Source organism: Gadus macrocephalus, chromosome 7 (genome assembly GCF_031168955.1).
Source record: "Gadus macrocephalus chromosome 7, ASM3116895v1".
NCBI classification, from domain to species: Eukaryota; Metazoa; Chordata; class Actinopteri; order Gadiformes; family Gadidae; genus Gadus; species Gadus macrocephalus.
The window spans coordinates 6,796,033-6,816,771 of NC_082388.1; the positions used below are offsets into that span (position 1 = coordinate 6,796,033).

At 43.4% G+C, this 20,739-nt stretch overlaps 2 protein-coding genes across 3 annotated transcripts in view; one reads left to right on the forward strand and one right to left on the reverse strand.

The window, feature by feature from the left end:
• LOC132460732 (transcription factor 15-like) overlaps positions 1-20,739 on the reverse strand; it is a 271,512-nt gene that overhangs the window by 249,919 nt on the left and 854 nt on the right. The window contains exon 2 of one of the 2 annotated variants that reach the window (XR_009526401.1): positions 19,843-20,672. Coding sequence is in view for 1 of the 2 variants with exons in the window: in XM_060055607.1 (XP_059911590.1) it covers positions 20,640-20,672 (33 nt within the window). In the remaining variant the exon portion in view is untranslated. Of the gene's footprint in view, positions 1-19,616; positions 20,673-20,739 lie in introns of those variants that run through there. The other variant, XM_060055607.1, reaches the window with a different exon arrangement.
• LOC132460713 (eIF5-mimic protein 2-A-like) lies at positions 300-16,253 on the forward strand. Its single transcript, XM_060055578.1, has 12 exons — positions 300-440; positions 1,808-1,881; positions 4,419-4,595; positions 6,187-6,281; positions 7,059-7,124; positions 7,754-7,889; positions 9,103-9,212; positions 9,593-9,763; positions 10,112-10,258; positions 13,167-13,305; positions 14,697-14,819; positions 15,799-16,253. Exons 2-12 carry the CDS (start codon positions 1,818-1,820, stop codon positions 15,828-15,830), a joined length of 1,260 nt encoding a protein of 419 aa, XP_059911561.1. The 5' UTR covers positions 300-440; positions 1,808-1,817; the 3' UTR covers positions 15,831-16,253.

The following is a 20,739-nucleotide window of genomic DNA, read 5'->3' on the forward strand; positions in this document are numbered from 1 at the left end:
AACTACGTTTTTGTAGGTTTTGACAAAAACGGAACAGCTTCGTAACAGAAGAGTTAACGATGTTGTTGCTCAACAAGACAACTGCTGGAGCTCCAATAAAGTTGCTTACAAATAAACTCCAACATCAGAGTAAGGAAGGACGGGGGAAACTTCAGTGGAAATCCCATTGTCATTGTGACGCCGTACATACGTATTACGTCATCACGCTGAGATTGGTCAGTCGTTGCATAGGCGTGTATTTCACACGAGGGGCGTGTCTTGCAGGAGGACGCAGGACGCAGTCGGACCCTATTGCCCAATCTGGCAACACGGACTACAAAAAGGGTCATCGCCTTACTATCCGGAAGGTCTTTCTCTCAGGGCCTGGACAGATCACATCACCCGGACCGTGTTTTTCATATTCCCTACTTCACAACCGTTTTTTATCTGCATTATTTTCGGTATGTTTATGGATTTTACATCTGTGGTGTTTTGTGGACTATGAGTCTCCCAGTTTTTCCCTTTTTCTCGGTATAAAGGGTTGTTCGCCGTTGTGGGCATACTTCCCCTGAGCTTTGGTCTTGGATGACCCCTTTCTCCTCGGAGAGGGAACGCCGGGAGCGGGTTGCATCAAATGAGCGTTTAACCGGAGATGGGGCGGTACTTTCAGTTGCAAGGGTTTAGCTGCGGGAGTCCAGACAGTTTGTATTTCATTTGAGGGAAAATTGGTGTCACGAAAACAATTAACAATAAGCCTGCTTAGCGTTGTTGTACCAAATTGTCCCTTCAGTTGCTTTTACTAACTCCTTGGGACATCATTTAAGCTGTATTTCACAGCTCGAATGAGTCAAGTGAGCGGAAGTAGCTTCGCGGTAGACCGGAGTAACATTACAACTCATGAGCATCTCCCGCTACAACGGCCAGTATGTGTGATGCCCCTAGCTGGTGTTAGCAGGCCCGGCTAACAAGGCGCATGGCCGGGCTGCTGGCACCGTTGGCGATGTGTTGTCTACTGTTTGTACACTGGCTCTTTCTTTTTATATATTAAACGAATTCCACCCTTGCGTTCATGCATCTGCCTGGAAAATGCAACCAAATCGTATTTCCACACCTAGCATGACCATGACCCCATTAAGGCTGTGCTGTGGACTAGCAGTTAGCACCCCGCCCCCCCCATTAAGGCTGTGCTGTGGACTAGCCGTTAGCAGTAGCCTTATAGCCTAGCCATTAGCTGTTGGAAGTAGCCTTTCCTTTTCATTGAGCCAGTTGCCACTAAAGAAAAGAGAGCAAGATGTTTATTTGAACAGCACCCTCGTGACGTTATAGTTGTGTTGTTACTGCGTTGTGTTAGCTAGTCGCCACATCTACACAACTTGTGTAGATGTGGCGACTAGGTACATCCGGGTGTTGAGTTCGTGGTCCTGACTTTGTATACAGGATATGTATTGGTAATATTCCTGACTTTGTATACAGAATATATGAAGGTCTTTACCAGGATTATATTGGTAATATAATCCTGACTTTGTAAACGGGATTCATTATTCTACTGCCCTGCCTGTATTCGTAATATTCCAGACATTGTATACGTAATGTGATGATCCTGCCTTGCCAGTATTCGTAATATTCCTGACTTTGTTGAACCTCAACCTATATATCAGAAAGGCATGATGTCATGTCTTTTTTTTTTTATGTACCATTTATTGGAGGGAAATTAACGATGCGCGTCCACTTGGTGGACTTGATGCTTAATGTTTTCACTAACTTCTAACTGCTTGTGTGTATTGGACTAATTTCGGTGTATTCTTGGTTTTGTTGTGTTTTTTCTCAGGGTGTCTTTTATGAATAATCAAAAGCAGCAAAAGCCAACGCTTACCGGCCAGCGCTTCAAAACTAGGAAAAGAGGTTGGTTGTGTTTTATATTTATTATTATTTTTGTCTTGCACAATACTTTCTAAAGCCCTGTCCACTCTTACCCGGATAAATCTACAAACGCATAAATATGTATCCGTTTAGCCCTTCTGTCCACACTGAGGCCACGTTTATACGTAGCAGGGTGTTTAGAGAAACAAATATCCCCCCCCCCCCATCCGTTTTCAAATATAACATTGTGCACACATCGTTTTGAACATCGTCATTTACATCAATCCGCACAATTTACCTGCTCTCGTTTTGAAGAATAATCACCGCATTCGTTTCAATAGGAATCGCGACCATCTGTACTTCCAACATAAAGTGTGCATACTTATAATTGGAAATTCGTCCCAGCCTTTATATACCACAGATACTATAGGGTCTAAAGCATATAACCGCGTTTTCTGATTACAGTTTAATGTAACAGTAAGCTGACGACATCGCTAATTAACACCGCAACTGCAAATTAACCACACAGAGTTTACCATGGCAAGTGGTCGAACAAATTTTCTTTTTACAATCATTCTGCGCGCGCATCCGCCGTGTTGAGATAAACAAATAATCACCCTATATGGCGCGAACTTCATTCGTGTTCAGACAGCGGGCGCTCACATGACGTTAAGCATTTCCTGGCGCATAATGTGACGCTTGAGAACCGAAACCAAGTTTCTCCCAGTTGACACACCACATAACTGGCATTATCACAAATCTCCACTTTGGCCGGAGTTTATAAAAATCTTTTTTTGTGATTAAAAACTGGGTTTTCGTATAAATGAGAGGCCAAACCGCATGGAAATGGAAGCGAGCGCTGTACTTGCTATGCCTTAGTGATGGGGAAAAAACGTGAAGACGCCAGTTCAAACCGTACTGGAGTAGGTTTGAACTGCTGATCAGCTGATAATTGCAGTGGATCAGCTGGCAAATCATTTTCACTCACAAGCAAAAATATGACTCAAACCAAAAGTACAAAGGCGATTTTTATTTTTTTATTTTTTTTAAGAAACGGCGCTCCAAGAACGGTTTGAACCAGTCTTTTCTCCCATCGCTTAAGCACAGCAAGTACAGCGCTCGCTTTCGGCGTTGGGCTAACGAATATGTTTGAGACAATATGTCAAGTTGTAACTGGAGATACAAATGCACATTGTACAGAGGAATCATAATTTCCATTTCCCCTGCCATTTTTTGGTGAGCGTCTCGGTCTCGAGTGCAAGCTTGCGGCAGCATCATGGCAGTGTCATGGGAACCAAACGTCATTGTTCCAGAAAGCCTCCGTCTAACCTGACCATGCTACTACGTGAACCCAGCGTTTTCACATTTATCCATCTCAGCCATCGTATTTGAAAAGCATCCAGCGCCAGTGTAGGAATTTGCCGCTTTAGTGTGGACGGAAGGGCTAAATGGATAAATATTTATTAGTTTGTAGATTTACCCGGGTTAGTCTTGACGCGGCCGCCGCGTCTTGTAGGGCTGAACCACTTGGGGAAATAATCGTTGTTTTTTTTTTAAAGTTCCTTTTATGTTCTTTATAATTCATTAAACAAGCATCAATCATTCTGTAGTATGAACAACACAACATTGGAAGCAGTCAACGAATAAACTGCGTTTTCCTTAAGAACAGGCCTATGTATTAGTCCCGCTCCCTCCGCTCAACCTCTGCTGGACTACTATGTATCCCCACATCACGACTCATTACAATGGGTGCCTGGTCATTCAGCTGTTCAGCACCCAGGCTCTGGAACTCCCTCCCCCCACACATAAAACAGTCAGACACCATTACAACCTCCAAGTCACAACTCAAAACTCACCTGTTCAAACTCGCACACGACGTCTAACTGATCACTGTCTTGATTGTTTGTTTGTTTTGTCTTGTTTTTGTTTTATTTATTTATTAGTAATTTTTTTTCCACAATGTCTTGTTTTTAAACGATTTATGATGACTTTATGCTCTGTAAGGTGACCTTGGGTGCCTTGAAAGGCGCCTCTAAATTAAATGTATTATTATGTGTTGATGGATTGATATTAGAACATCTTTATTTAACTATTGAATTGTAAAAGAAATATGAATCTTTTTTTTTATCACAGCCAAATTTTATCATTTGAAAATTAAGTTCCATTACATTTCAAAGTCGTTTTGAATACGACTAATCATACGTCTTGTCATCATCATTATTCAACTATTGAATTGTAAAAGGAAAGTACAAGTCTTACTGATTTCCAGTCAATAACAAATCACGCAATATCATTTTTTCATATATCTTTAATCACAGCCCTTGTGATTTGCAAATCGTGGTCCATTACATCATGTTGTCATTTTGAAATTCGACTATTCATGCTCTCGTCATCGTTATTTAACTGTAATTGCAAAAGAAAAAGAAATGTGAATCTTACTGATCTCCAGTCAGTAACAAAATCCCTATTTTTATTCTTATTTTTGAATCGCAGCCCCTGCACTTTGCAAATCGCGGTCCATTATATCACGGTGTCGGTTTGAATTTGACTAATCTTATCATCTTGTCCTCCTCCTCCAGATGAAAAGGAGAGATTTGACCCTACTCAATTCCAAGAAAGTATCGTACAAGGCTTGAACCAAACTGGCTCAGATTTGGAAGCGGTCGCCAAGTTCCTGGACGCCTCTGGGGCCAAACTCGACTACCGACGCTATGCCGAGACCCTGTTTGACATCCTGGTGGCTGGCGGCATGTTGGGTGAGTGGAGCTGGAGGCATGGTTCACATAGACACTGCTCGATTTATGGGAAGAAAATCTTCATCGTCTTCATCGATTGTTTAAATGACTTATTTTTCGAAGTTAGAAATCGTGATGCATTTTATCTCCACAAAAAAATCTCTGACTGCATGAGAACTTTGAAATTTCCCCCTTAAATAATATAATGTATTATTTAAGGGGTATATAATATAATGTACAAATATAATGTACAAATATAATATTTGTACATTATATTTGTACATTATTTTCCATAGGGGCCCCATTTAGAACAGCCAGGACCCTTTTACGGGGGCCCCAGTTAGAACCACCAACTCTCTTAAGACGGGTCCCCCAAGTAGAACTGCCAGGGGCCCCAGTTAGGACCAACGAGGCCCCAGTTAGGACCACCAGGTCTCCTGAGACAGGGCCCCAGTTAGGACCACCAGGGCTCCTGAGACGGGGCTCCAAGTAGAACAGCCAGGTCCCTTTATGGGGGGCCCCAGTTAGAACCAACAGGTCTCTTACCGGGGCCCCAGTTAGGACCACCGGGTGCCTTTTATGGGGCCCCAGTTGGATAAGAGTGCATTATGGGTATTTCCCCCGCTCTGAGCCATGACGGCGCTCCCCAACTTGATGGTCACCAGTAATCCGTATCAAACGTAGCATAGACGACAACGGCGAAGGTGGCTGTGCTGAATCCGGAGAGCTTTCCCCTGTCCGCCTCCTCTTTTCACAAGGCTACTGTGTATCTTTACTATGCATTTATTTATTGGACCCTATGCCAATTTGCACAACACTTGCACCCATGAGCGCCGGTCCCTTTAACCAGACCTCTTGCATTTAACCTGCTCCGACAACTGCGTTTAAATAGGCTATGTTTTGTATGTAGGCATTTCCTTTTCATCTGCTGTATCTGTTGTATCAAGTGGGAGCCCTGGCAGGATACTGGATGGATCTCCACTGGCTCCCTGTCAAACAACGCATCACACACAAGATCCTCGTTGCCTACAAATCACTGGCCCCCCATGTACATCAGCGATCTCCTGGTGAAGATCTTATGGTGATACGGGGCCTTCTGTGCAACGGCCCCTACCCTATGGAATAACCTACCACTTGACATCCGTTCGGCCCCCTCTCTGATACTGCACCTCAAAACAGTTAGCCTCACCTCTTTGACTAACCCTAAAACCCGATGTGTTGGATGAATTGATATCATAACATCTTTATTTAAAGTTGACATATTATACCACCAGATGTGAGTGTGATTTAGCCGCGACACCTCGTTTTGCAAATCTGCCTCTTCTGACATCATGAGTGAGTGTCCACCTAGATGTATGACGGATAGATGGGCAACGTTTGCTACGGTCCATTGGGTAGCCTGGTAGACTGATCTATCCAGCACAAATCTAGGTGGACCGTTACTGATCTCCGGTCAGTAACGGTGAAGAAACACCATCAATCGCAGCCTTTGCATTTTGCATATCACACTATTGCATCGCGGTTTCGATTTGAATTCGATTTAATCCTTCAGCCCTGGTTGTATGGCAATAATGTAGTACTTGACTCTTGAATCCTCCTCCTCCTACCACAGCCCCGGGCGGGACTCTGTCCGACGACATGACCCGCACAGAGTTCTGCCTCTTCACGGCCAACGAGGACCTGGAGACCATGCAGGCCTACGCTCAGGTAGGCACTGCCACGTTTCAGGACCTAGTTAATTTTTGTCTGTCATTCCCTGTAAAGGATCCAACTAGATGGACGGATAGATATCTCTATCTATCGATTTGGGGGAATAATCTAATTGTGATTATTATTTTTATTGGCTTATTTGATAGGGCCCATGCATATTTATGAACATTGTTTGTAAAACACCATGTAAATATGCCAGAATTAGTATAAAAAAATACTATTTATCTGCTGTCTCTAGGCAGGTGACAAAAAATAACTTTAACAGGTACACTATAACTTAAAAAGGTACACCTTATGGTGACCTATAAATCAAGGGTGTGTATTAACCGTGAGTTGCTTTGGATAAAAGCGGTAATTGTAATTCAAAATCAAAAAAAATAATACACAGGACGTTTATTCATCCACACAACATTGGAAGCAGTCAAAATATAGCCTGATCTTTCCTTTAGGCCAGGCCTATTTGTTGAGAAGACTTGGTGAATGAATAGATATTATTACATCTTTAGTTTTGCTGTAAAAGAAATGTGAATCTAACCGATCTCCATTCAGAAACGCACAAAACGCACTCTACCGCCTGGCCTTTCCTCCCCCTTTATGACATGTTATGTTTTCATGTACCGTCCTTTTTAAATCAACTTCAATGTGTGTGTATATACTGTAGGTATATAAAGTTGCGTTATGCCTTTTCTGCACCATGCACGGCACTTTGGCCAGTGAATACTGCCTTAAATATTCATGTTTACTTACTTTCTTCTCCCCCCTCCACCCCGACAGGTTTTTAACAAGCTGATCCGGCGATACAAATACCTGGAAAAGGGGTTTGAGGAGGAGATCAAAAAGGTGAGGGGCCGGGTTCTGCGCGGAGCATGTAAGAACCCAAGAGGCAGTCGCTTAGGAGGTAGAGCAGGTTGGCTGGTAACCGCAAGGTTGCTAGTTCGATCCCCGGCTCCTCCCAGCTGAGTGTTGAGGTGTCCCTGAGCGAGGCGCGCGCGCGTGTCAGTTTAGTTAGGGTTCCATTTTTTGGTTGAAAACTGACGAGTATTTATGCCTACTCGTCTGTAATTTTACAATTATTTAATAATTTAGGTTAGTACAATAATCAGGCCAACTTTTGCTATTATTTCTGATTAATTGCACAGACTTAGTCCATGTGTCTCAGTCTGCTAATATACTCTCTTGCAGCGCTGTAGTTGGAACCCCCTTGTTTAGTTTGTACTTTGCTAACGCCTGCAATGCAGTCGCATCGTTCAGCTGCTCTGTTGAGTCGCAAGGAAGGAGAGACGATAAAGTGTGCCAAATTTTTATATTATTTCAGCCAAATTATGGACAATTCCTCAATGCTCAGTTTTGAATAACTGTCACCTTTTGATATTACTTTATCTATTGCAGCCAAATTATGGAAATTTTGCACATTCTGCAATACTCTGTTTTAACACGTGTGTGTGTGTGTGTGTGTGTGTTCGCAACAGTTGCTGCTGTTTCTCAAGGGCTTCGACGAGTCTGAGCGCAACAAGCTCGCCATGCTGGCGGGAATCCTGCTGGCCAACGGCAACATATCTGCCTCCATCCTCAACAGCCTTTACAACGAGAACCTCGTCAAAGAAGGTGAGTGCCGGAGCCCCAAACCTTTCTCATTTCCAAAGATGTGGTTCTCCACTCAAAGATTTATTTAAAGGGCTCATGTCATGCCTCCAGGTGTGGGTGTGATTAGCTGGTACAAAAAAAATCATTCCATCCCTGTGACATCACAAGTGGGCGTGTCCTCCTAGATGTGTGCTGGATAGATCAGGCGACCAGCCAGCCCAGTGGACCAGAGCAAACATTGCTCATCTATCCGTCATGCATCTAGGTGGACACACCCACTTGTTATGTCACTATGGCACAGAGAAGGAAGGATTGGTTTTCATACGGCTTGTACCAGCTAATCCCACCCATACCTGTTGGCGGGACATGATCCCTTTAAACACTGGGCTACCCGGGAGGAGGCCTGAAGCCTCCTCCCGTTTTTGAAAGACGCCTAAATTGTTTCTTTGCAGAAGTGAACAGTGTGAATAATAAGGGGTATTTTAGAGCTGTCAGTTAAACGCGTTATTAACGGCGTTAACGCAAACCAATTTTAACGGCGTCAATTTTTTTATCGTGCGATTAACGCAAATCTTTTATTTATTTATTTTTCTTTGGCTCAAAACAAAGAAGCAGTAGCCTAACTGCTATGTTAAAATGACATTTGTTCAAAGCAGTCTAAACGACTGCTTAGATTTTGATTGCACTATAGGCTCTTTTTTTGGATCTTCCTGTTTTGATCAGTATATGCCAATGTTGTTATCAATAAAAAATCATTTGCACAAGGCAAGCCGATGCACTTCACCATGTTGATAAGAGAATTAAAACGAGAAGAATTAATGGGACAAAGAAATCAAGGGATATTTAGCATAGAAAACTAATTTGCGATTAATCGCGATTAATGTGAGTTAACTATGACATTAATGCGATTAATCACGATTAAATATTTTAATCGCTTGACAGCTCTAGTATTTTTTAACAAAACTGGCATCTAACCCTATTCTAGTAATTCCACCAAATGCAAACAAAGCCTGATACGTGATCTTTAAGCAATAATGTCTGGCTGCAGCCTGTAGGACAAGGACATCCATATCCGCCTGCTACGTTTGCATATTCTGCAATCCCCAATCCCCATTCTGCAATCCCCGTAGGTTTTATACCCGAGTTTTTTGTACACGAGGTCGACCCCGATGCGTAGGGGTTAGGTTTTTGCTCGAGAATGACTGTTTTTTGTGTGGATGTTGTGGGTCTCCAGGAGTTTCCGCTGCCTTCGCTGTCAAGCTGTTCAAGTCCTGGATCTACGAGAAGGATATCAACTGTGTGGCCTGCTCTCTCCGCAAAGTGGGCATGGACAACCGCCTCGTGGTAGGATGTGCCGCCGATGTCTGAGCCTTTTGATTGGCCAGTGTTGAGTTGTGTCTAAAGTGATTGACTAGCGCGTCTTTAAAACGTGCGATTGCCGCCACTTGGCACAAGACGACACGACCACAAGAGTGTGTGTGTGTGTGTGTGTGTGTGTGTGTGTGTGTGTGTGTGTGTGTGTGTGTGTGTGTGTGTGTGTGTGTGTGTGTGTGTGTGTGTGTGTGTGTGTGTGTGTGTGTGTGTGTGTTATAAAAAAATGTTATAAATTTCACAGCCCTAGTTGGAGCACCTTTTATGTAGCTTGTTTTGAGGGGATTTTATGAATACAATTTATGGCGTCAATTCGTAAAGCCCTTAACTTTTATTTATTTTTTTAACCCTAGGAACTATTCCCGGCCAACAAGCGCAGCCCGGAGCAATTCTCCAAGTACTTCACCGACGCCGGCCTCAAGGAGCTGGCCGACTTCGCCCGCAACCAGCTGTCGATCGGCGCCCGCAAGGAGCTGCAGAAGGAGCTCCATGAGCAGATGGCCCGCGGGGACCCCCAGAGAGAGGTGCGGCCCAAGGAGAACGGGCCAGTGCCCATTTTGTTTTTTTTTATACATCAGTGCTTGAATCCGATCGTCCTGGTGTGTGGCTGAGGCGCCCGTACTAGGAATGCGTCTGGCCCTTTCTGATCTTTTTGAAATCGTGGCAGATTTGAGCCGGATTCCGATCTCTTCGTCGGGTTGCGTTTCCAGTGAAACCACTGGAAAACTAAAAAAATGTTGTTGCCAGTTAGACTTGCCGTCACTGAGCCCGAAGTACCGGAAAATAAGCGATGACCATGTTTCAACGGATGAAAATGTATTCAGATGGCGGGATTTTGTTGAGTTAATTAGCATATTTATGCTAATGTGTAGATCATCACCTACACCCGAGAGGAGATGAAGAAGGCGGGCCTCTCGGAGCAGGCCATGATCAGCATCATCTGGAGCAGCTTGATGAGCTGTGTGGAGTGGAACAAGAAGGAGGAGCTGGTCACAGAACAAGCCATCAAACACTTGAAGGTAGCTGCCGCGCTTTGAGGTGTCCATGAGGACCAGGTCCGTGGCCCTGGTTGTGGTTCTGGTGACTGGGGCCCCCCGTGTTAAGGGGCCTGGCTTGGGCCCCCGTGTTAAGGGGCCTGGCTGGGGCCCCCGTGTTAAGGGGCCTGGCTGGGGCCCCCGTGTCAAGGGGCCTGGCTGGGGCCCCTGTGTCGTGTTAAGGCACCTGGGTGTGGCACACCTGTAAGGTTCTAAAGCTCTACGTCTCGTCCTAATCCCCGTGTACTAGCCCATGAGAGGCAGAGCAGGCCGGGCCGTGACTGACGTCTCTGCACTGTTGGCTAGACTCCACTGCTCAGTCAAAGAATTCTAATTCAGGGTTTCCGCGGGGTTGTTAAAGGTAGTAAATGAAATTAGCCCAAATGAAGGCCATTAAAAAGTATTATAAAGTAATAAACGTCATCTGACGAGGTATTACATTTCCAACAAGGCCTATGAGTTTTTCAATTGGTGTTATTTACGTGCAGTGCAAATCCACGCAATTTCTAAAACTTGCGTGGATTTATTTTTATGTTGCGAGTAGGACCTGAGAGATATCAATGATGTCACGTGGTGCGTGCGCTAAAACAAACTGGATAGACCCGGCTGGCGAGGCCCAGTTCAGACCAAAGATTCGCCTCTCAACTCCTTGCGACGAGACGGGCTGCGACGTTCTAAAACTGGGCAGTTCACACTGCTGCAACGGGCGGAGACGTCAGGTGGTTTATACCCACTTCGCGAGTTCGCTTCTGTTAGTTCAAAGTCATTTGAAAGAATGGGGAAATGCAAATTTTCAGACCTCTGGCTTGAGGAATCAATCTTTAAAGAATGATCGCAAAAAGAACATTTGTTTGACCGGTTGCCACGGTTATCTCCGTGTGGTTAATTTGCAGTTGCGGTGTTAATTAGCAATGTTGTCAGCTTACTGTTACATTAAACTGTAATCAGAAAACGCGGTTATATGCTATAGACCCTATATCTGCTATAAAGGCTGGGACGAATTTCGAATTATAAATATAACGTCAGCTCTCTAGCTCGGCTGACTGAAATACCTCCCAAGTCGTAGCTAAGGTCCGTCCTATTTATGTGAAAAACTTTATATTTGGATTGTAAAACGCATGAAAATATAAATGAATGATCTTAATTCCTTTTCTTTGGCAAGTGACCGGTATAAGCGGGATAATGCCCTTCGAGGTGTCAAAAACCTGTTTGATCGATTGTAATTAAAGGGGACTACTTTTTGAGGGAGATTAACTCAAACAGAGTATACATTTAATAAGCATGCAATACGATTAAGAAGAAGCATGATCAGTGAAGTATTTGAATTGTTTTATGTTGGCAAGCAAGAAGTGGAATAAATGGGATAATCAGTCTTATTAAAACGGTTTGTGCAACCAACCGCACAACAAGACATGATTGCGGCTCTTGTCGCTCTCGTCTCTTTCTGCATATGCTTGTAGAGCGGGGAGCGACGTAGACTGATAATCCCTCTATAGAAAGTACACTGGTGTGAATTTGCGCTACGGTATGGATTTTGAAGTTACCGTGAGACCGGTGTGACCGGTAGACAGCCGCGTTTACATGGACACTTCTGATCCGATTAGAAGTGGAAGAACAGCTCAATCGGAATAAAAAATTATTATATACACGGCTCAATCGGAATACAATTCTCTGATCGGAATAGAATTCCATGCGGAATAGAAGAAGTGGTGTAGTCCGCTATAGTCGACATGTATATTCCGATTGGTTTGGGGTGGGTTCGGCTACTTTTTAACTTAGATAGATGGTATCAGCAGCTGCTGTATTTCGCAATTCGTCAGTCGGTACTGTTATGCATACCGAACTTGACCACTGTCGAGGAAAGTGGATTTTTGGCCTGATTCACGTCTTACTTCTCACTCCGTAAGTCTGGTAACTTATCAACCCCAGCGTGTCCGGTTTCTAAGCGAAGTCAACGTCTTTGGTGGACTATTTCTCTGCTGTTTTGGCAAGGAGCCGTGTAATAATGTATAGAACGTCGCCGGTCATTATCGAAAAGAATACCCTTCAGGGCGAAGCAAGACACCTCCGCTTCGCATCGCGGTCCGGTTCGCCCTGTCTGGGCTTATTTACCCGATAATGACCGGCGTTCTGTACTATAACATTATCCCTTACATATATCATATAAGTCCAGACCAGCACAACGGTTGTGTGCGAGAGATATAGGAACGTAAGCTTGCCACTTTTGTAAATGCCATAGGCCAATATACAGTACATTCGGATTGCATGATGGGAATAGATCTATTCCGATTAGAAATCGAATTGGATCAGAAGTGTCCATGTTAACGCGGCTAGTGTTGTGTGTACCACAGTAGCTAATACGCGGTACTATTTTATGCAAAACCTTAACACTGTAATAACAATATAACGAGGTATTTATAACTTAACTTCAACACTGGACACAAAAACTCTCCATCTCTGACACTCTGTCTATGTCTACTTTGTGACATATTGATTAAAAACTAGGGACCAAGTCCCGTTGGGACATCTTGACTAATCCAACTCCTATGGTCTCTCTCTTGAAGTCGTGCTGGTATTAAAAAATATGGTGAAGGTATTAAAAATGGTATTAAAAGGTAGTAAATTCAACTTAAGAATTTCTGGATAAACCCTGTAATTTAAGCAAGTTTTTCTTGGTGTTAAATCTTTTATTATGGTTAAATATTTTTACATTATTTTCTATCAGAACATTTAGTATTTTTAAGGGGAAATTTCAGAGTTCTCAGTTACAAAGTGTAACTGAAATAAATGCATAATGTTTTCAAACTCAAACATCAGTTAAAGTAATCCTGATTTCAACATTGACAAAAATGATTATGATTTTCATGTATTTTTCTCTCCCCTTCTCCCGCAGCAATACAGCCCCCTTCTGAAAGCCTTCACCTCCCAGGGCCAGTCAGAGATCAGTCTGCTGGTCAAGGTCCAGGAGTACTGCTACGACAACATCCACTTCATGAAGGCCTTCCAGAAGATCGTGGTGCTCCTCTATAAAGGTGCGTCACTCACTCACCCACACTCACTCACCCACACTCACACCCTTTTTCGGGGGAGCTGATCCTTAAAGTTGACACATGTGTGCTGGATAGATCAGTCTACCAGCCTACCCAGTAGACCGTAGCAAACGTTGCTCATCTATCTGTCATAGATCTAGGGGGACACGCCCACTTGTGATGTCACTAGAGGCAGGTTTTCAAAACGGCTTGTAACGGCCGATCACACTCACACCTGTTGGTGTAATATGTTACCTTTGGGTAACTTTAGGTGTGGGTGTGATTAGCTGGCACAAGCCGTTTGGCACAGGGAAGGAATGATTGAGCGACATCAAAAGTGGGCGTGTCCTATATGAAGGATGGATGAGCAACGTTTGCTACAGTCCACTCTGGCTAGGCGGGTGGACTGATCTATCGGGCGTACATCTAGGTGGACAAGGCCACATAAAAGAAAGCATCAACAACTTGGAGTACCGGGAGTTTATTGAAAAATACTGTTTCCATGTCCGTGCCTTACCGGTAGGTTCATGTTTCCATGAAGTTCACACAAGTCGAGTACTAGCTATTGTAAATAATATAATAGAGGCGCCAACAAATTTAACTTGACTCCCCTGTTGACATATATTTTTTTGGCGCCTCTATTATATTATTTACGGTAGCCGGTAATCGCCTCGTTTCCAGGAAGTGTGGACTTCCTGGAAACATGGATCTACCAGTAGGGCACAGACTTGGAAAACAGTAATTTTTTAATAAACTCTCGGTATTCAAACATGTTGATGCTTTGTTTTATGTGAGGCAAATCGCTGCTCAAAATAATGGCAAATGGCTACAAGTGATGACACACAGTGGGAATCTCTCTGGAAACACATGAGAGAGAGACTGTTTCTGATGTAGTGCCATCGACGGTTTATAATAAACCCATCATGTCACTTTAAATCATTCCTTCCACAACAATCAATCATGTCACACCTGGCGTGACATGAGCCCTGTGAACAACTGCTTGTTAAAATAATCTAAGGCTACCAAACTTCACTGCCACATCTGACTGGCCACATTCACAATCTGCCCTGTCTTTAAAATACTCAGTAAAGGGCTGATTATGGTCCCACGTTCACGCAACCCAATGACCACGCAGATGCTTCGACACAGTCGTGAACCTTTATGGTTCTTCGTCAGGTTTTAGTAAGCGGACCAATCGCAGCCGACGGAAGGTTACAATTTTTGGGAGGCGCACGTCAGGCCCTTGCGGTGGACGCAAGGAGGGGACGTAAGTGGTCCGTAACCCCCTTGCGTTGCGTGAACGTGGGACAATAATCAGCCCTTAAGGCTACCAAACTTGACTCCTACCATCTGACTGGCCTTATTCACACTCTTTACCGTCTTGTCGCTCTCAGCTGACGTGTTGAGCGAGGAGGCCATCCTCAAGTGGTACAGCGAAGGCCAACAGAACAAGGGAAAGGGCATGTTCCTGGAGCAGATGAAGAAGTTCGTCGAGTGGCTGAAGAACGCAGAGGAAGGTGAGCGGAACCTGGCTGACGAGCGTTTGGGTTTTGCACGAGCGAAAACTGAAACCCTGGTTGGTGTTCCGTGGAATTATGCCTTGTCATAATTCCATGGAAATACCTTGCTTAACCCTTCTGTACACAATAAGGTGACTTAACTGATTTTAAAATGATATATATTTAAAGTGTTATTCCGGCGAAAATTGAACCCAGTGTCTTTATCGGCATGAAGACCCATAAAATAAGCCCTCCAGACACTTTTCATTAATCATGGAGTATATAGAGTTTGCCCGCGAATGCACTGAGAAATGTTACAGCCCAAATGGCTTCCATGTTATTGGCTAGGGGTAGTGTGAACGCTTCCAAATCTATATTTTTAATCACTAATATTGGTCAAAATAGCACCACACCTCTACAGTTGCATGACTAGGATCTCTACACATAAAAGAAAGCATCAACAACTTGGAGTACCGGGAGTTTATTGGAAAAAAGTTTGAAAAATACTTTTTTCCAAGTCTGTGCCTTACCGGTAGGTTAATGTTTCCAGGAAGTTCACACAAGTCGATTACTAGCTATTGTAAATAAAATAATAGAGGCGCCCACAAGTTTAACTTAACTCCCCTCTTGACATATTATTTTTGCCGCCTCTATTATATTATTTACGGTAGCCGGTAATCGCCTCGTCTCCAGGAAGTGTGGAATTCCTGGAAACATGGATCTACCAGTAGGGCACAGACTTGGAAAACAGTAATTTTTTAACTCTCGGTATTCTAACATATTGATGCTTTGTTTTATGTGAGGCAAATCGCTGCTCAAAATAATGGCAAATGGCTACAAATGATGACACACAGTGGGAATCTCTCTGGAAACACATGAGAGAGAGACTGTTTCTGATGTAGTGCCATCGACAGTTTATAATCAAACCCATCATCGATCCCTTATCGTACGCGCATAACTAACGCCGACTTGTGTTTCTGTTCTTTCGCTGTTTCAGAATCAGAATCTGAGGAAGACGAGGCCGACTGAGACCCAGAGATGACTTTCTTACAGTCCCAGGAGCTGTCCCCCCTTCCTCTTCCTCCTTACATCCCCCCGTCTGAATGGTTCTTTGTCGCTGATTAGCCCCGCCCCCCAGGGAAACATTCCATGTAGAATTGACAACCCGAGCCACCGCCGACGGCCCACAAAAATTCCAAGTTGTCATTTTTTCAAACCTTGAAATTTGAAAAATAATTGCCAAATGTAAACGTCATGGCTGCTCTGTAAGGGCTCGCCGCGTCGAAAACTTTAGTGTTCATCTCCGTGCGGGGATTTCATATTTGTACGAGTTGTCGCCACCTTGAAACTATCTCACTCAACCCCCCCCCAAAAATTTCCTCGCAGCCAACTCTTATCTTGGTTTCGTACTTCCAATTGACTTTTATATGGAATAAAATATTATTGAAATTATTTCACCCAGACTCCTTAATCGTGTCGTGCTGTTGAAGCCGGGTTTTTTTCTTCACTGAGCTGTAACGTTGGATCTATAGCTGTGTTCGAAATTTGAGTGTACATACGACGTTCCCTACATGTTACTCCGTATACCACAATGCAATGCGCTCATGTTTTTCCGGAGGAGAAGAAGGCTTTCGTTTAGAAATGTCAACAATCTATTTGGGATTTAACATAGAAAATGTACCATTCAAAATTAATAAAACATACCGTTATAAAGGAAATGTAACATTCAACATCAGTACAACCTCCAGCTTTCCTCGTGAGTGCCCGGTTTGTTTACATGATGTGGGCGCATCTGTCACACAAATACCCGGGGCATTTACTGACGTAAATGATGTTTAGAAATGTTCAACGTAGTGTCCGAATTCTTGTTTGTTCGTTCCCTCCTCAGTGCACTATATCATGAACACTATATAGGGAATAGTGAGTGAGTGAATAGGGAACGATTTCGAACACGGCTTATGACTGAGTAGATAGGTGCAGTTCTGGTGCCTAACTGCAGGTGGGAGTGTTGCCCACCAGATTTCACTACACGCGAAAAACGTATTGGTGCTTAGTCATGGTAATACCTTGCTACCTTCAGCACACAATAGGGTGACTCTTAACTTATTTTAATGTCCAATTAAAAATCCTGCTTGACCCCTGTGTACACAATAGGGTTACGCTTGACTGATTTTGATGTACATTTTAAAATCTTGCTTAAGCATTATGTAAACGATAAGGTGCAACTTTGCTTATTTTAATATATATTTTTTGTAACACCTTAATCATTACGTAGCCACCCTCGACACTGCATAGCCACCCTCCCCCTTCTGGCCACCATTGTATTGTACTATAGTACTTAACTGTAGAAACTGCAGTAGCTGCTATCATGGCTGTAACACGGGGAATTGGTTAGCCTAGCGATTGTTGTGCTTGCACTTGGTTCTATGAACATCCTTTCTCTACCGACAGCGATATATTGATGCACTTCTTACGACAAATGTACTTATTGTAAGTCGATTTGGATAAAAGCGTCTGCTAAATGCCCTAAATGTAAAAAAAAGTAAATGTAAACGTACACAATAAGGTGAACAGAATTTTTTTTAATGTATATTTTTTATTTGTATAAAAATACAATTTTGAGCAGCTTCTCAACATTGGGCGATGTGCAAACGATTCAAACGTAATGTATGTAAGCAAATAATCTTTACACAGTGAAAGATTTCAGGGTTCTGACTGCACTCCTGAGGTAGTGGGCAACAATGTCCTAAAATATTTGTCTTTAATGTTTCCTCCTGGATTTCGTTGACGGATTGACACCAACTCCCTATTTCATTAATTTCTTCCAGTTAACCTAACAACCACTCTTTAAAAATATGATATATGAATAATATTAGTTATTAAGTAATGCTCAGAGTTTATGGTGCGTTCAGATCGCACAAAATGATGGGGAAAACACGTCGGAAAGTTCTCCTGCACGACACCACATGACTCTGTTATGATTCTACTTCCGTTCGGCAACTGGGGCCAGATTTTGTTAACAGAGTTGTCCAGTTGGTGACGTGTGGTTTACTAGTGACGTGCATGAACATGGCGGAACATGAAAGTTTTACTCGTAAAAGAAAACCATCATATCACATACTTTACTATTGATTGACGTAACCGTCTGTTGGCATCAACTTTGCAGACTTGTAAACCAGCTCTAGATAAGGGCAAGGGTTGCCTTCCATACCATACAGTGCCAATACTGTATGTGCTTCTCATAAATAAAAGCAAAAGGATAGTCGGTGATATGCATCAAGGAAATTAAAGCATGCAAACTTGAAACTGATCCTACCAAGTTTTGTTTAGTTCTGACTGGTTTTTATCGCATAGAAAAACCCTGCTGTGAAGAACTTTTAGATTCCCAACGCAGTGAACAGTCGCTGTCGGGAACACACAAGCGTCATCACTAGCAAGACGTCTCGTTATCCCCAGGATGATGAACGCACCTTTATTTCCATGCAGAATGTAATGCACATAATCTGCAGGCCATGTGACTCTGGGTGGGGGGGGGGTCAGGTGGTCTACAAACTAGCCTTACGGAACAAAGCTAGCTCTTTTTCGGCATGAAGACCCATAAAATAAGCCCTCCAGACACCTTTTTTTGTTGATAATCGAGTATAGTGCTTGCCTGCGAATGCCCAGAGCAATGTAACAACACAAATGGCTTCCATGTTACTGGCCAGGGGCAGTGTGAACGTTTACAAATCGAAATTTTTTTAACCACTAATACTGCTCAAATTACCACCCAACCTATGCAGTAGCATGACTAGGGGCCCTACACATAAAATGAGGCACCAACAACTTAGTTAGCATACCAGGAGTTTGTTTAAATAAACTGTTTTCCAAGTCTGTGCCTTACCGGCAGTGTTTGTAATAACGGCGCAGTTTAAAAGAACAGCGTTATTTTTCAGTAATCTAACTAATTACTGTTTCCGTCGTTAGAACGCCGTTACCGTTACTGTACGTTAAATGCGGTAGGTTACTAAGGAATTGATTGATTGAACTGCGTATTCCGAAGGCACCCCTGGCTCCAATCACAAACTGCTAGTGAGGATACCGGATGGGTTAACAACGAGATAAGCGATTATGATTGGCTAAGGCAGAGTCATTTTTCATGGTAGTCAATCAGAGCCAGTGTTTTTACACACAAGTCAGGACACACGCGCCACACACACACACACACACGCACACACCAAACAGATTCGATGAAGCAGCAGAAATGGCGAGTCCGTAGCAATCTGATGAAAAGTTGGCATTTTCGGTAGTATTCGCAAGATGTTCCACAGCCTTCGCAACCTAGCAAATTAAAATTCAGTTGGAAGTATAACAGGGCCTTGAATGGGCAGTTCAACCATTTAACACATTAAGGCCAAGTGAAAACTGCTCAGAAAAATCCAAATTCTTTGATCTAGCAACTTTCTTTTTTACAGTAACGCAAATAGTTACTTTCCCTGGTAACTAGTTATTTTATATAGAGTAATTCAGTTACTAACTCAGTTACTTTTTGGAACAAGTAGTGAGTAACTATAACTAATTACTTTTTTGAAGTAATGTTCCCGACACTGCCGATAGGTCCATGTTTCCAGGAAGTCCACACAAGTCGATTACCGGCTACCGTTAATCATTTAATAGAGGCGCCAACTAATTCATCTCAAAGGGGACCTTTTATTTATTTTCGACTTTTATGATCTATAAACGTTGTTATAATGATTGATAGTCATGTTTAACCATACACAAAAAACTATGTAGATTTTCGGGAAATTCTTCCTCTCATCTGGGCGATTTCAGCATTCTCTCAACTCTCGGTTTCGTCCTTCTCCGCCCCCTCGCCCCCCTCCTGCCAACCCAACTCCGTTGTGATTGGTTACCTTAATTGAAGCGCGCGCGCGGGCAGATTTGACCAGGCATATGGGGGCGCGGCAGGAGTGCCTCTACGTAGATAATTTCCTGGAAATGTGAACAAGTGAATCGCAAATGTTGTCCCGAGTGTTTAGCGCTCTGCACAGCCACCTCAGACTGTCAAATATTTAGTATCTTAAGTAATCGTCTTGTGTGGATTTCCTGGAAAGGTAAGGCTTCACGGTAAGGCACAGACTTGGAAAACAGTCTTATTTAATAAACTCCCGGTACGCTAAGTTGTTGATGCTTTGTTTTATGGGTAAAAGGCAAGTGAATTTGGAAACCTTCACACTGCCCCTAGCCAGTAACATGGAAGTCATTTGGGCCGTTGCATTCGCGGGCAAGCTATATAGGCCTACTCGATAATCAACGAAAAAGGTGTCTGGAGGACTTATTTTGTGGGTCTTCATGCCGAAAAAGACCCTGGGTTCAATTTTCTCCGGAATTACATTTTATCGTATTTTATGCGGTAGTCTTTGTTGTCTAACACAGCAATTCCCAATCCGGTCAGTGGACCAGCTAGAACCGGACTTTGAAATATTTCCAGAAAAAGAAAAAACTACTTTTGTGTGTGAATCTCAGGTGACGCTTCTTGAGTTTCTCTTAATATTTACTTTATATTATTCCATTGTAAAATGGAGCCTGAGACTCGTTTCCCGAAATAGACGTCCTTCAAAAAAGGGGGGGGGGGGACTTAACCTCGTGGGCTCAGGTGACGGTAACCACCGTAACAAAGGCGGGACCGGGACCCCTCGCGCTTGGGACAGAAAGTGCATTTCAGTGATTCTATATTCATATTTACATCGTCATAGTCAGGTTTGGCGCGTGACTTGCGATCACACACACACGCATACAGGTGAAGGCGCGATCCCGCGCCTCCATGTAAACATTGACGTCTCGTGGCTCCTCGTCGCTTCAAAGGGCCGACTGTTTCCCGCCGTCTCTGAGCTGCGGGGAGACAACATCAAACAATCAACACACCGGGGCTCGCGCCGAATTCAAACCATGGTCTTCC